At 45.7% G+C, this 16,842-nt stretch overlaps 1 protein-coding gene across 2 annotated transcripts in view; it reads right to left on the bottom strand.

Annotated features, from left to right (window-relative positions):
* The window catches only part of RPS6KA1 (ribosomal protein S6 kinase A1), a 148,028-nt gene that overhangs the window by 39,899 nt on the left and 91,287 nt on the right, over positions 1-16,842 (bottom strand). For both annotated transcript variants that reach the window (XM_060257997.1, XM_060257998.1), the window contains 6 exons: positions 9,832-9,913; positions 9,481-9,561; positions 8,643-8,722; positions 4,129-4,235; positions 2,510-2,547; positions 2,231-2,373 (listed from right to left, as the gene is read on the bottom strand). In XM_060257997.1, coding sequence (XP_060113980.1) covers positions 2,231-2,373; positions 2,510-2,547; positions 4,129-4,235; positions 8,643-8,722; positions 9,481-9,561; positions 9,832-9,913 — 531 coding nt within the window. The remainder of the gene's footprint in view (positions 1-2,230; positions 2,374-2,509; positions 2,548-4,128; positions 4,236-8,642; positions 8,723-9,480; positions 9,562-9,831; positions 9,914-16,842) is intronic.

The raw sequence follows: 16,842 nt of genomic DNA, 5'->3' as shown, positions 1-16,842 counted from the left end.
TGCAGCAGTCCTCAGCAGTGTAATCTAAGCCTGCAGAGATCAGTGGGATTACATGGGCCTAGCTCTATACAGGACTGCACTGAACATAAGAGAAGCCATGTTAGATCAGGCCAATGGCCCATCCAGTCCAACATTCTGTGTCACACAGCGGCCAAATATATATATATATATACACACACACTTCCTAATTCCCTTCCTAATAATTCCCTTCCTAATAATTCCCAGCATGGCATTGGCCTTTTTTATTGCAAACGCACACTGTCTTGACATTTTCAGTGAATTACCTACCACGACCCCAAGATCTCTCTCATGGTCAGTCTCTGCCAGTTCACACCCCATCAACTTGTATTTGTAGCTGGGATTCTTGGCCTCAATGTGCATTACTTTGCACTTGGCCACATTGAACCGCATCTGCCACGTTGATACCCACTCACCCAGCCTCAACAGATCCCTTTGGAGTTCCTCACAATCCTCTCTGGTTCTCACCACCCTGAACAATTTAGTATCATCCGCAAATTTGGCCACTTCACTGCTCACTCCCAACATCCAGAATCCAGAGGGAAGACAGTTCAGTCCCCCAAGACTCTTTGCTGCTGACCTGAGAACCCTCACGTGGCAGAGGGAAACTCTAGCATGAAGCTGCTGAACAAAATTGAATCAGCAAACTTTATTCTATTCAATTAGAGTTTAATCAGGACTTTGGGTTCCTTTCCAACTACTGGTTTAGTGTCATTACACTATTATCCAGGACTGCCGCTCTGTTCTTACCTTGTATACCTTTGCACTTGTCACAGAAGTATGTCAAACCTACTGGACCTCTCACATTTCAGGGTCTCTTAGGCTCACTACGGGCAGTAATATGCATTATGTTTCATGCACCTGATAAAATGGGAGTACCGTGAAAAAATATGCTAAATAAAATCGGAAAGTCTTCAAGCTGTCAGAGACCACGCCCTATTCTATATTTAACAAAGCCACGATCCATCTGTTTCCGATTTTAATTAATTCAGCTAATGCCTTATGCTGCATTTTCCTCTGCCCATCTATCTACAGGTCAAAGTGCTCTTTACTCACACTAAATGAACCAATCTCTCTTCTACGTTGTTTCTAATTGGCCTGTCTATCTCCCTACTCCCACCTTTCTGTGTTGCTTGCTGCTTTAAGCAAATCCATCTGCTATGGCTGTACACTCTGTGCATCTGCTGAAGTGAATGCTGACTCGTGAAAGCTGATGCTGGAACACATTTTGTTCAGTATTGTCTCTGGATTCCTGTTTCCTAAGGGCACAGATGGGACATTAACTGGAACATATGAACATATGAAGCTGCCTTATACTGAATCAGACCTTTGGTCCATCAAAGTCAGTATTGTCTTCTCAGACTGGCAGCGGCTCTCCAGGGTCTCAAGCTGAGGTTTTTCACACCTATTTGCCTGGGCCCTTTTTTGGAGATGCCAGGGATTGAACCTGGGACCTTCTGCTTCCCAAGCAGATGCTCTACCACTGAGCCACCATCCCTCCTACATATGAAGCTGCCTTATACTGAATCAGACCCTTGGTCCATCAAAGTCAGTATTGTCTTCTCAGACTGGCAGCGGCTCTCCAGGGTCTCAAGCTGAGGTTTTTCACACCTATTTGCCTGGACCCTTTTTTGGAGATGCCAGGGATTGAACCTGGGACCTTCTGCTTCCCAAGCAGATGCTCTACCACTGAGCCACCATCCCTCCTACATATGAAGCTGCCTTATACTGAATCAGACCTTTGGTCCATCAAAGTCAGTATTGTCTTCTCAGACTGGCAGCGGCTCTCCAGGGTCTCAAGCTGAGGTTTTTCACACCTATTTGCCTGGACCCTTTTTTGGAGATGCCAGGGATTGAACCTGGGACCTTCTGCTTCCCAAGCAGATGCTCTACCACTGAGCCACCATCCCTCCTACATATGAAGCTGCCTTATACTGAATCAGACCTTTGGTCCATCAAAGTCAGTATTGTCTTCTCAGACTGGCAGCGGCTCTCCAGGGCTGAGGTTTTTCACACCTACTTGCCTGGACCCGTTTTTTGGAGATGCCAGGGACTGAACCTGGGACCTTCTGCTTCCCAAGCAGATGCTCTGCCACTGAGCCACCGTCCCTCCCCTACAAGATGGCAGCACTGATTCAGTTAATGCCCATTCTACCCAACATTTGCAGGAAGTTTCCACCCAAAGCAGAGTTTTGAAACACACTAACCATACCATCAAGACTCCATACGACCACCAGTCAGCACTCTGGGTGTGGCCCTGACGATTCACCACTTCTGGTGCCATGTACTCCACAGTCCCACAGAAAGAATAGGCCTTCTTCTCACGGTCAATGGCTTCTTTGCTCAAACCAAAATCTACAAGTGGCGTATGGGGTTGAAGGGCAGAGCAGAAGAGAATGAGATGGTAAATCATACATCAACTTAACAAGAACAGTACAAGATGATAAATGGAAGTCTCCACCGGAGTGTAATATGTAGGGAGATACTATACCTGTGAGTTTGATGTGTCCTTCATCATCTAGGAGGATGCTATGGAGAAGAGACAGTACACGTCCATCAGCCAGTTTATTTGTACGGCACCAAGCCAACAAAAAGTCTAATAATTAGACAAATTACAGTAAATGTGAAGGCACAGAAGTCTCTGGGATAGAGGCAAACAGATTAGGGTGGCCTAACTGTGGGCGGAGGGACAAAGTTCAAGTGCCTTTCTCAGGCTGCATTCTGACACCACAATTAAACTCCAGTTTTGCTCAATCAAATCCCAGTTAGTTGCAACATCTGAATGCTCGAAGTCCAACAAACTGGGAGATGCTGGTGGGAACCAATCTGGGAATTTTAATAATAATAATAATACCTTTTATTTATATCCCGCCCTCCCCGCCGAGGCAGGCTCAGGGCGGCTAACAACATTAATCAATATAACAAATGATACAATACCTTAACAGTAGATAAAAATTAATTAAAATTCTAAAAGCAATAAAACAATACAATTTACATCTTGGTGCTGTTCTGACCAATAACAAAAATCATTTAAGCAGACTCTCAGTGTTTAGTCGGTGAAGGCTTCACTAAAGAGGAAGGTCTTGCAGGCCCTGCGGAAATGGTCAAAGTCCCGCAGGGCCCGTACTTCCTCTGGGAGCTGGTTCCACAGGTGTGGGCCCGAGAAGGCCCGAGTACGGGTACTCTGCAGTCTTGCTTCCTTCGGCCCTGGGATAGTCAACAGGTCTTTCCCTGCTGACCTCAGTGCTCTCTGGGGTTCGGTTTGAGACTAGTCGGTTCACGACCAGTTGTGCTAATTTCGGTTTGCAGTGATGTCTGAAGGACACAGCTGAACATTCCTCTGTGCCACTCTGGCCTCCAGGAGCTTCAGGCAGAACGATGCTCTTTTTGGACCCACCCTACAGCCTAGGGCAGCGGTGTTGAACTCATTTGTGATAAGGGCCAGATCTGACATAAATGTGACCTTGTCGGGCTGGAGCCACGTGTGCCATAAAATGTAATGCCAGGCAGCAGAGACATAAAGCAGACAGGCATTCACAATTAAAGATTTATTTATTAAAAAAAATTAAAACACGCTTAAAACATTAGTGCTTGTTGGTCATAAAGGTGCTTTCTTTGTATCTCTCCTGCGGGATCCAGAGAATTGGGGAAAGGAAGCTCTGGCTCTTTCCTTCCTTCCCCAGGGAATCGTGAGCTCCCCAGGGGGGAGCCTCAGCCAATGGAAGGAAGAGAGGCTTGGCTCAGTTGCTTTGTTGTGCAATTGAGAGAGCCTGGCAAAGCAAGCTCTCCCTCCCCTCCTTCCTCCCCAAGGGAGAGCCTCAGCCAATGGAGAAAATAGAGGTTTTGCTCTGTAGCTCCTGTGTCTTGCAAAGCAAGCTGTTATGCAGAAAAAAGCAAGAGAGAGAAGGAAGCAGATGACAGCCAGTTGCTTGGTGGCCTGATAGGAGCCCTCCGGGGGCCTGATTTAGCCCTCAGTCTGCATTGTTTGACACTCCTGGCCTAGGGAGTGCTTCGACCCCAGGAGCCAAACACACATTTCAGCCTTCACTTGCAGGACTGCACCCGGGAAGATTTGAAGACACACAGTGGAAACCTGCAAATTCTTCATACTTCTCTGGTTTAAGGTCTCTGTAGACAATTCCCAAGCGATGCAAATGACCAAGTCCCAGTGCCAGCTCTGCAAGATAGAACTTCACATCTTCTTCCGTGAACATTACCTGGAAGAAAAAGAGACAGCAGAAGCATGGGGGGTGGGAAGAGTCACACAATCCTGAAGCCAAGAGCAGTGGAGTTTTTGCAAGGGCTGCCTTCATCCTAGGCACTGCAACTATGTTGAAGAAGCAATTTAATAACTCATATAGAAGGCTGCATCTTTCAACTTATTGCTCCGTTTTTTTTTTAAACAAGTTTCTAGACATTAACAGGCAAGTGATGTGAAAATAAGATCTGGTACGTCTTGGTTCATAAGATGGCTGACGAGACCTTTCAACGGAGCCCTTGCTAAGGTTGATGGGGAGGGGGCCGAAGCTCTCTGAAGCAAAACCATTACTCTGGATCAGTTGATAAAGAGACGTCTGCGTCATTTATTCTGGCTGCAGGACCAACATTGAGGCAGGACTTGGGTGTGAATTTGTTCAGTACATAAGCATCCAAGTACAAAGTCAAATGCACTCCGTTAGATTATCTACTCCCCCCCCCCCCCCCAAGCAAATCCTAGCGTCTTGTACAGGCATCGATTCTAAAAGCACACTTAAAACTTGCTAAGTGGCAGCAGGAAGGGCAGATTTTGAATAATGGTGAGAGGAATTTCTTGCACTGCCAATCCCCCTGAAATCACATGCCCCTTCATTAGCAGAGCCGTTTCCTCCTGCCCCATTGGGGCTTCTTCTTGCCACACTTCCTGCCCCCCCCAGTCAGTCAGATTGCTCAATCAGTTATAGTGGAATAGCACACAGAAGAATGACCAAGTCCCTGTTTTACAGTCATTTTGCTCTAGGTTGACAGAACAAAGTTGCTTCTATGGTAGAACTTAGGAACACTTAGTGAAGCTGATGGGAAGCAGATTCAAGAGGGACAACAGGAAGCACTTATATACGGAATCAGTAATTAAATTACAAAAATAACTGCAGGAGAACATAGTGATAGCTGCAAGCACAGATGCCTGTGAGTGCCTCATTGAGAAGTTCTTCAATATTAACTAGTTTCAAGTCTCAGCAAGATAGGTGGTTTATAAATAAACTAGAAATAAGGCCTATTGTGGGGGCTGCTGCTCAACAGTAACAAGCAGCCAGGCCTAGGGTAGCCAACCTCCAGGTGAACCCTGAAGATCTCCTGGGCTTTTATATATAGGAAAATAAAATGGAAGATTACATTCACAGACAACAAGCTTCTGAATACCAGTGTCAGGAGGCAACACCAGAGGAAGACCTCAGTCTCTATGGCCTGTTGGTTGACTCACAATTTTAAAAGGGTCAAGCTAAGCTCAAAAAATATTATCAAAAATATTTTATTTATGGTGTATATAGTGGCAAAGATTAAGAGACTGTTTACAGTCTGAAGATCAGACTACATAGAAGATCAACATAAGCTCTGCATAAGCCAGTTTAGTGTAGTGGTTAAGTGTGCAGACTCTTATCTGAGAGAACCGGGTTTGATTCCCCACTCCTCCACTTGCAGGTGCTGGAATGGCCTTGGGTCAGTCACAGCTCTCGCAGGAGTTGTCCCTGAAAGGGCAGCTTCTGTGAGAGGTCTCTCAGCCCCACCTACCTCACAGGGCATCTGTCATGGGGAAAGAAGATAAAGGAGATTGTAAGCCGCTCTGAGACTCTGATTCAGAGAGAAGGGCGGGGAATAAATCTGTGGTCTTCTTCTTCTATAATCATTTTACATATAGAGCTGATGATTTCAGATACGCAGTTGATGAATATATCAAATGACCAATAGGACCATATGTGTTTTGGCCCCAGAAGATGAGAATGCTGAATGCGATTTCGGGTACCCATTGGGGAGAAAGGCAGGGTACAAATGATTTGAATAAATACATTTCCTTGTTTTGTAATTTATTCCACTTCATGAAAGGCTAAGCCTTCTCCGCTAACTTCTACATCCTACATTTAACTCTATGGCTAGCTAGGGAGATCATCATCCACACGTCAAGGAGTCAGCCTGAATGAACAAATAAACAACCTCAACACTTGCCCAAGAAAGCCATCCTCTAAGAGCCTCTGCAAAGCAACACATGATCTAAGAGCTGTGCTCAAGCATCTTCCACAAGAGATCTTGGGCGGAATGGAGACTCTTTGGTGGAATGAAGCCTCTACGGGATGGCAAAACTTCCTGGAACTAGGTTTGAATTTAATATTTCAAAGGTTAAATATTAAATTTAGACCTAGTTCCAGGAAGTCTTAGGAAGAAAATTCCCTTCCCTTTCGGATCTACCACTCAAGATTAGAGGTGCTGAGTTCTGTGCAAGTGCCTAGAAACTTGAAGTGTGAAAGTGAGGAACTATGCCCCTTTCTAGTCACAAGAATCTTCTGGAGTTTAGCAGATTTGGCCTGTCTAATTTGATCCAGTCATAAAATGGCATAGTGGTTGGAGGATCAGGTTTAGGATCTGGAAGACCCAGGTTCAGATCCCCACTTTGCCCTGGAAGATTGCTCAGTGACCTTGGACCAGCTGAACAACCTACCTCACAGGGTGGTTGTGAGGATAAATGGATGGTAAGAGAATGAAGTAAGCCACTTTGGGTCCCCCATGGGTAGAAAGGTGGGGTATATATGAAATAAAATAAAAATAATGAATGTGGGGAAGTGTGAAATCTATACAATCCCAAGAGAGCCCACACAGACACAAAAAGTCCATCTGACTTATTTTTACTTCCACTCTTCCCCCAAGAGACTAAGGGCATATATGGTTTTCCCTTCCCTATTTGATCATAATTCCCCTGTGGGGTAAGGTTAAGTTTAGAAATTGTAGCTGGCTCAAGCACCTGGTGACCTTCACAGCTGACTAGACATTTGAATCCATGTCTCTAAGCTCCTAATCCAGGGGTGCCCAACCTTTTTGAGCCTGCAGGCAGCTCTGGAATTCTGACACAGGGATGATGTGGATGCAACTACAAAATGGCTGCCACAGGAGGCCAAACCAACCACAAAATGGCTGCCATAGGAGGCTGAGCCAACTGCACAGGGGAAGGCCTAAGTGCAGAGGAGGAGGAGAAGAATTTTAAAAATACACTAAGAGTTTTATGTATTTTTATGTATTTTATTATATAATTATTAACGTATTTTAAACTGATTCTTGTTAGCTTTTTGTGTTGTGAGCCGCCCTGAGCCCACTTCGGTGGGGTAGGGCGGGATATAAATCGAATAAAATAAAAAATAAAAAAAGATGAAAATAAACTCTGAGGCGGCTGCTGTCACTGAAACAATGTTATTTTAATATGGTCAGCCGACAGGATGTCCAGTGGCCAGTCAGAAGCCTTGCTGAGCAAATGCTCCACTCGCTTTCGCTTAATGGGTGCCAGGAAAGGTGATGGGGCATGTCATGTTGCAGACTTTAAAAATATTAATTTGTAGTGCTTCAAATTTATTCAGTTCTAGCAGGTGAAGCATCCAGGCCAAGGGTGGCCAAATGGCAGCTAAGGAGCCACATGTGGCTCTTTCACAAACATTATGTGGCTCTTGAAGCCACCACAACCCTGTTGGCTGGCTTGGAGAAGGCATTTAAAGTTGCTTTCTTTCCATGTTTCCCTCCCCCTGCTACCTATCCTATCTATCTATCTATCTATCTATCTATCTATCTATCTATCTATCTATCTATCTGTCTATCTATCTGTCTATCATCCATCCATCCATCCATCCACCCACCCACCCTCCTTCCTTCCTTCCTTTGATGTTCATGACTTACGGCTTTCAAACATCTGAAGTTTATCCAACGCATCTCTTACATTAAGCAAGTTTGGCCATCCCTGATCCAGACCAATTGTACAAATACACTCAGATAAGCATGAAGACACATAAGGAACTGCAGGGAGAGGGGAGGAAGCGATAGAGGAATCCAGGGCTTTTCTTTGTAGTAGAAACTCCTTTGCATATTAGGTCACACACCCTTGATGTAGCCAATCCTCCTGGAGCTTACAGTAGGCCCTGTACTAGCAGCCCTGTAAGCTCTTGGAGGATTGGCTACATCAGGGGTGTGTGGCCTAATATCCGAAGGAGTTCCTGCTACAAAAAAAACCCCCTGGATATTCCCTAACACCCCCTTCCAACAAGACTATATCAGCCACTCAGATATGAGGTCAGTTTTCCCATCCCCTTGTTTTCTCCTACTCTTCAGCTAAAATTACCCTCACAGCATTCTATGCATCCAAGAATGTGCCTTATCAAGCTGCTTTCCCTCCTTCTCATTAATTTACCATACTGTCTTTTTCCACATACTTGGGGGAACCCAACAAATATGTAGAAGTCCCATCTGGTCAGCAGGTGGCGCAGCTTTGCTGTTTTGTGACTGGCATGGGCCATTCGCGTTATCGTGAGATACAGTGCCACTTTAATTTCAAGGGGTAGCTTTCCCTGGAGAGGTGGCATAATAATTCTCTTGCAAAATAATAAAAAAAGACTCACCTCTTTGGAAAGGCGCATGAAGAGGTCTCCCCCTCGGAGGAAGTCAAGAATGAGGTAGAGTTTCCCCTCTGTTTGGAATGCTGGAAGGCAAGATATAGAGGAATTCACATCACCCCTTTTTCTGGATAGAAGGATGCAGCCAGCTAAGCCTTTATAGTTTCTAGGTTTTCAAAAGAGTAGTGCATGTGTAAACGGCTAAAATATTCCACTGCTTGGTCACTTCCAACTCCCTTACAACTCACGTGCTATGAAGTACTACCCACCCCACTTTCGACAGGATCTCATTTGAACCAAAGTCCAGATCCTATAAGGCAGCCCTGGATGATATCTGATGAAAGAAAGACCTGCTTAACTGGAATGGGGGTGGGGAGGTGGGAGAGAATGAATTTGCTCCAAAGAAAGATAGAGGCTGCAGGGAAAGATCCCACATTTCTGCAATCAGTTCCTGATTTTTTTAAAGTTGTGATTATCAGGAAACTAGCATTATGTCTGCACAGGACAAGTATGCACAGCTTTTAGCCATGAATTTGGGACTTAGCAGAGCAAATCTGGATACATTATAAACATGTGAAATACATGTACATTGAGTAAGGCTGCTAATCCATCTAGCTTCGTACAGAGTCTACTCTGCCAGCTATTCTCCAGGGTCCTGGGTACAGAAGCAGCTGTCTCTGTATGGGGCCCACTACCTGGATGCCACAGGTAGGTGGAATAAGCGGAAGCAAACCAATTCTGGATACAATTACTTAGAAACCTATTGCTATTGGCATAGGGTCTTACCATGGTTACAATTTTCTCCCCACAAAACCTGGTAAATAGTCCCCCCCCCCCCACTCACCATAGTGGAGTTTCACTATGAAGGGATGGTTGACTTCTACTAGGATGTCCCTTTCCATTTTTGTCCTTGCTCGATCACGCACTGTCGACAGAGAAGCCCCAATTCAGATATTGCACAGCTGAAACAGTGTCTGCTACCAACTACAGGAACCAACCCTAAGGCCAGGCAACTTTTGACACCACAGCAAACCTGCTGTTCAGGCATCCACAAGGGGTAGGGAGAATTTTATTGAGGCTATCCCCTTCTCAAGAAACAGGGAGGCTGACTGTGCTGGGCGAGGGGACTCACTGAAGTGTGCTTCCCCTGCAACATTCAAATCTATTCAGACATCCTCAGCACCCAGGACCTCACCTTTCAGAGTGGCTTTCTTCAAGACCTTCATGGCATAGAGGTGGCCGCTGTCCGGTGGGGTGATTTTCCTTACTAGGAAAACCTGTACAGAGAACAGCCAGACCACAAACACTTAGCAGAATTTAGTTAACCAGTAATTAAACAGTGTGGGGGAGGGGGGGAAGCAGGGGAGAGAGAAAAAGGAAGTTTCATTGTGCCTTGATTTCTTCAGGTCAAGAACAGTGTGATTTTGACTGTTACCTTCAACACTGGGGGTGGGGGAAGCCATGTGTTGAGACAAAAGATGAGAACAGGGCCATTTGTTAGCTGTGATCACACACACTAAAAAATGCACTTTCAATCCACCTTCAATGCACTTTCCAACTGGATTTTGCCAGTTCACAGAGTGAAAATGAAAATGGATTAAAAGTGCATTATTTAGTGTGCGTGACTGCAGTCGAATGAGACCTCACCAGGATTCAAGAGTTCCTGAGCTTATGCTGTTTCCCCTCTCAATAGCTTCATTCTTCAGACTGGGGGGGAAGATAACAGGATGGCTGACCCTGATAACTGCTGCTTATTCAAAGCAAAATGACAGTCTGCAAAGCGGAGCACGGGCAATGCAAAGACCAAGCTGCAAGGACATGGTATCCCCACGGGAGCGTCTCCTTTCAAAACTGGCCAGAGCTTGCAGGCTCAGTCATGCCACCATCTCGGCACATGACGATCATTTGATGTTTGCAAACCAACACCCACTGCTTCGCAGCCTGTGCCAGACCCACTGTGCACACTTGCTGCCACGAACAAAATTTGGTTCCAGCACTAGTTAGGACATTCTGTTTTTATCACTTCCTGATGCATGTTCAAAAGCCCAATCCTGCGTCTGATGGTGGCTAGAATATTCAACAATATTGAGCTGCTAGACAATATTATTTATTTAGACATTTATACCACGCTTTTCCCCCCAATGGGGACCCAATACTGCTTACATTACTACCTCTTCTTCACTTTAGCCTCAAAAACACCCCGTGAAGTACATTAGGCCAAGAGTGAGTGACTGGCCCAAGGTCACCTAGTCAGCTAGCATGGCAGAGTAAAGATTCTGAAGCTGGGCTTCACAGACCCTAGCCCTCTACACCACACTGGTTCATCTGAAGATCTTGCAGCTATCAAAATACTTTTAGCCTACTCTTCACCAAAGCACAGGATCCAGAACAGGGTCTGGGACCTCATAAGCATAATCCAGGAGTGACCCAGCGTGGCATAGTTATTGGACTAGTATTTGGGAGGTCCAGATCCACCTTGGCATGGAAGCTTGCTAGATGACCTTAGGTCAGTCACACTTTCAGGCTAACCTGCCCCACAGAGGTGTTGCAAGGATAAAATGGCGGAGAGGAGACTGATGCAAGGCACTTCAGGGCCCTATTGGGAAGATAAGCTGGGCATAATTGAAGCAAATAAAATAAATGACAGCTGGGGTGAGAATGGATTTTTCCTGAGCTTTTCTAAACGCACACAAAGTGCTTTGGATGCCTTACTTCAAATTATTAACAGACTTTTTTTTTTAAAAAAGCCTCCAGGATAGGTTGACCTGGAAATTAAACACAAAGCCACCCTTAGCCTTAATAAATCCTGCATCTCTTAGCTTCCCTAAAGAGATCTCACTTTCGTGCAGAGAAAAAAGAACCCCCCCCGCTCCCACAGGCAGTGTTTCCTCTAGGCTGAGTTAGTGTGAGTTAGCTCACAGATTTTTAGCCTCCAGCTCACACGTTTTTGTCTTAACTCAGGAAGGATGACCCCAGAGCACACTAATTTATGCAGTAGCTCACAACTTTCATGCCAGTAGCTCACAAAGCAGAATTTTTGCTCACAAAACTCCACAGCTTAGAGGAAGTATTGCCCGCAGGATGAATGCTCCCTATTTTCTTTGGTTAAAACAATCTTATTGGTAACATATGGTAATACATCTATTTCTCACATCTTTAAAAACTTCTTTTATCTACCCCATATATTACTTTCTACTCCCCCCTCCCCCCGTTACTTGACCCCCGCCGGTGTTATTTACTTAAAATGCAAATATTTAAAGGTACCCTTATTAAAACAAAAATTTATATTCTTCTTTTTAAAACGTAATCATTATCAAAAATTGTCCAGTGTCCTTTTATTTTCCACTCTTTTTCTACATATCTTCTAAACTTTTTCCACTCCGCCTTAAAAACTTCTAAAACATAGTCTCTTAATATTCTTGTTAATTTGTCCATTTCACTCCATGTCATAACTTTTATAATCCAATCCCATTTCTCTGGTATTTTTTCTTGCTTCCACAACTGCGCATATAATGTCCTAGCAGCTGAAAGCAAGTACCAGATTACAGTTCTATCTTCTTTTGGAAATTTTCCCATTTGTAATCCCAATAGAAAAGTCTCTGCAACTTTCTTAAATTCATATCCCAAGATCTTAGAAATTTCTTGCTGAATCATCTGCCAATACTTTTTTGCTCTTTCACAAGTCCACCACATATGGTAGAAAGAACCTTCATGTTTTTTTACATTTCCAACATCTGTCTGGCATCTTATTGTTCATCTTTGCCAACTTTTTTAGGAGTCATATACCACCTATACATCATTTTAAAACAGTTCTCTTTAATACCATGACACGTCGAGAGCTTCATAGAATTCTTCCACAAGTATCCCCAAGTTTCCATCTGTATTTCTTTATTTACATTAATTGCCCACTTAATCATTTGAGATTTCACTACTTCATCCTCCGTAGGCCATTTCAAAAGTAATTTATATATTTTTGAAATTAATCTTTCATTATCTCCAAGCAGAACTTCTTCCATTTTTGCTTGTTTTTTTCTTATTCCTTCAGTTTGGATATCGCTATCCAAATGCTCCCTGTTCTCTGCATGTCTGCCTAATGAGAATCCACTCAATTGTGCCAGGTGACGTTAGTTACTTGTCAAAATAAGACTTTTGTTTGTCTTTAAGGTGCTGCTGGATTCCTATTGGTTTTTGCAGCAGCACACTAATATGCCACCCCTCTGGAATGATTTCACTGCGGATGCAGACAGAAATAAAGTTAGAGCTGTGGTGAATTCTATGCTAATCTTGTCCTGCAACAGAATGGAACCTTGGCTACTCACTGTGAGGGTTCCTTCTGTTCTGAGGTTAGGAGGGCATCTTGGAATGGGTGATTCCCACCAACTGGTCAGGGAGGCAGGACTGGTTTGGCCCCTGGAGGCTACAGTGACATGCCAGACTCCCTTGCGAGACCAACGACACAACCGGCCCTCTTGGCTGCCATTTCAGCCCCTGGGGGCTACGATAGTATACCCGGCTCCCCTAGATACCCATGTTTCCTGGGTGGGAGTTGCCCTGTCTCAGTTTGCTAGTTCACCAGCTAATAAACCCAGGGACAGAACAGAGGTAAAACAACAACCAGAACAATTAGAAACATAGCAGACGATAACCAGAGACATGAGTGGGGTTAAAAACGGATTAGAGCAAGCAAAAATCTCCCCCTGTAAACTGATCACATAGGTTTGGTCAGACTCAGGATCCTGCTTTTGTAGACTTCCTCTGTTCATTCTGTGATTTTGTTTGCCAGCTATAAAGGTAAAGGTAGTCCCCCTGTGCAGGCACCAGTCGTTTTCGACTCAAGACTTTCTACGGAGTGGTTTGCCATTGCCTTTCCCAGTCATCTACACTTTCCCCCCAGCAAGCTGGGTAATTTTACCGACCTCGGAAGGATGGAAGGCTGAGTCAACCTGGAGCCGGCTACCTGAACCAGCTTTCGCTGGGATCGAACTCAGATCGTGAGCAGACGGCTCCGACTGAAGAATTCACTGCCACAGGAGGTGGTAGCAGCTACAAGCATAGACAGCTGCAAGAGGGGGTTAGATAAAAAGGGCCAAATGATGGCCCAGGTCAGAGTTGAGGAGGTTGATGTGCTTGTGCATTGGCACCACCTTGAGAAGGTTCTTTCCAATGCAATACTGTAGATGCATCTTGTGGAGGCGCTCCTGGAAATATGATGGTCTTGCAACTTCTGAGGAGTAGCTGAGTTTCAGGAGTCCATCATAGCCCCATACGTGTTGAATTGGCAGCCAAAAGAGCCAGTAGGTGTCTGTGGGAGCCGGATATACTGTTGTAGCCCCCAGGGGCTGAAATGGTAGCCAAGAGGGCCGGTTGTTGTTGTTGGTCTAGCAAGGGAGTCTGGTATTTCACTATAGCCTCCAGGGGCCAAACCAGTAGCCAAGAGAGCCATTTGTACTTGAGGAGATTTTATCAAGCCTTGTTATGGCATGTTTTAAGCATGTTTGTTTGGGGGCCTAGCAGTCTTCCTAGGCCATCTGGGGTAGTCTCAGCAAAAGAGCTCTCTTTGCAAGAGAAAGAAGGGAGGAGGAAAAGTCTCCATTTTCAGAGATAATTTTGTCTCTTTTAGATCCCTCCAGAGCCTCCAAAGGCTTGCCACTGGGTTATTTTCTTCCATGTTCCTTCAAGGAAGGAGGGGGAGGAGGGAGTAGAGAAAAATCAGGAAGGGAAAAGAAGCAGCGGTGTGAAAGAAGGTGTGAAGAGAAAGAGGAACAGGCTGGAGAGGTTAGGAAATTTTTCCTCAGGTATGAAATCAAAAAGCAAGTAAAAAAGAGCAAAGAGCTCTGCTCCAAAGCCACACTCCCTAAGGCAAGAAGTTAACTGAGCCAGGGTGACTCCCACCTGGGAAACAGGAAGTTGAAGAGTTTAGTCCTGCCTCTCTGAGCAGTTGGTGGGAATCACCTGTTCCAAGATGCCCCCCTCCTCAGAGTGAGAAGTTACAGAACTGAATGCTTCTAGCCCCACTGGTGGACCTCCTGATGGCACTTGGTTTTTTTATTTTTGTTTTGGCCACTGTGTGACGCAGAGTGTTGGACTGGATGGGCCATTGGCCTGATCCAACAGGGCTTCTCTTATGTTCTTATGTGACACAGAGTGTTGGATTGGATGGACCATTGGCCTGATCCAACATGGCTTCTCTTCTGTTCTTATGTGACAGAGTGTTGGACTGCATGGGCCATTGGCCTGATCCAACATGGCTCCTCTTATGTTCTTATGTGACACAGAGTGTTGGACTGCATGGGCCATTGGCCTGATCCAACATGGCTTCTCTTCTGTTCTTATGTGACACAGAGTGTTGGACTGGATGGACCATTGGCCTGATCCAACATGGCTTCTCTTCTGTTCTTATGTGACACAGAGTGTTGGACTGGATGGGCCACTGGCCTGATCCAGCATGGCTTCTCTTATGTTCTTATGTGACACAGAGTGTTGGATTGGATGGACCATTGGCCTGATCCAACATGGCTTCTCTTCTGTTCTTATGTGACAGAGTGTTGGACTGCATGGGCCATTGGCCTGATCTAACATGGCTCCTCTTATGTTCTTATGTGACACAGAGTGTTGGACTGGAGGGGCCATTGGCCTGATCCAACATGGCTCCTCTTATGTTCTTATGTGACACAGAGTGTTGGACTGGATGGGCCATTGGCCTGATCTAACATGGCTCCTCTTATGTTCTTATGTGACACAGAGGTCGTTTTCGCACTTAGCATTTGCTCCCCTTATTCCACGGCGCAATTATGTCCGGCTCATTTTCCTCGTTTTTGCACATGGACTCATTTGCGGAGTCGCTTTCCATGAAGCCCCGGCTCAAATCGTTTTCCCACTGGCATCGACTTGAGTTCGATGCCCTGTCAATCATTCTTTTTTAAGCGCAAGTCTGGTTGCGTAAGGACGTAATAACGTAACATCGAGCAGTCACAGCTGTTCCTTCCCCTTCTTTTCATGGACAAACCGCATCACGTGTGCTGCTTCTGCTCATGGATTGGCTGTAGCTGTAGGATCCTCCACAGCCCTTTATGTATTAACAGAAGCATTCACAGTGGAGAATCCTAGCACTAGATTCCCCCCCCAAATGTGTGTGTGTGTGTGGCAGCTTCTTCCTTTCCGAGCCTCGCTCCCTCCCGGGTGGCGAAGCTGGGATTTCCTCTGCGCTCTTTCCCCTCCCTGGCTGGCGCTTGCAACGGGGACCTGACTGATTCCTGCCGCCAGAACTCCCCCCCCCCGCCCCATTCTCTCCTTCCCCTTCTGTGGCGCGTGTGAAGAGCGAGCTCGCGTCCATTTTCTAACCGAGCGGAATGTAGCCAGGGAGAAGAATGCAGGACTCCAACTTCCCATTTTATACATGGCGATTTTGTGCAGGTCCAGAAATCCTGGTGGCACAGCTGAGGGAGGCATTGCCTTTTTAAAACACACACACATGAACGCTTTGGCCCACGCCGGCACTAGATTTCTCCCCCCCCCCAACAATGTATAATGTAGTTGCGAGATAACGCAACAGCGAAATAACGCAGGAGGGGTGTTTTTTTTTGTTAATTTCGAAATATCGCTATTACGCAAGAAATATGAAGTTTTTTTTAAAAAATGGCCATGCGGGCACTTTTGGGAAGCGCCGCGAACGGCTGATGATTGGCCAAGGGGGTGGATGGGGTGGGAGGACGGAAAGGGAGAGGGTGACGCCCACAAAGCAGTCGATCCGGCGCGGATGGATTTCCCACAGCAAACTCCGAGGAGTGGATCCGGTGTGGATCCGGAGGTTTTCAAAAACTCCGGAAGGAGGTGGATCTAGATACTCCGGTGTGAAACCCCTGCAGTACCGGAGCAAGACGCAGCGCCGGAGCAACAGGTGCAAAAACCAGGAAAAGATCCGGAGGTAAATGGGGTGCTACGCCGGAGTAAACGCTAGTGCGAAAACGGCCAGAGTGTTGGACTGGATGGACCATTGGCCTGATCCAACATGGCTTCTCTTCTGTTCTTATGTGACACAGAGTGTTGGACTGGATGGGCCATTGGCCTGATCTAACATGGCTCCTCTTATGTTCTTATGTGACACAGAGTGTTGGACTGGAGGGGCCATTGGCCTGATCCAACATGGCTCCTCTTATGTTCTTATGTGACACAGAGTGTTGGACTGGATGGGCCATTGGCCTGATCT

This window comes from Heteronotia binoei, chromosome 17 (assembly GCF_032191835.1).
Source record: "Heteronotia binoei isolate CCM8104 ecotype False Entrance Well chromosome 17, APGP_CSIRO_Hbin_v1, whole genome shotgun sequence".
NCBI lineage: Eukaryota > Metazoa > Chordata > Lepidosauria > Squamata > Gekkonidae > Heteronotia > Heteronotia binoei.
This window is presented reverse-complemented; position numbering and strand designations above follow the sequence as displayed.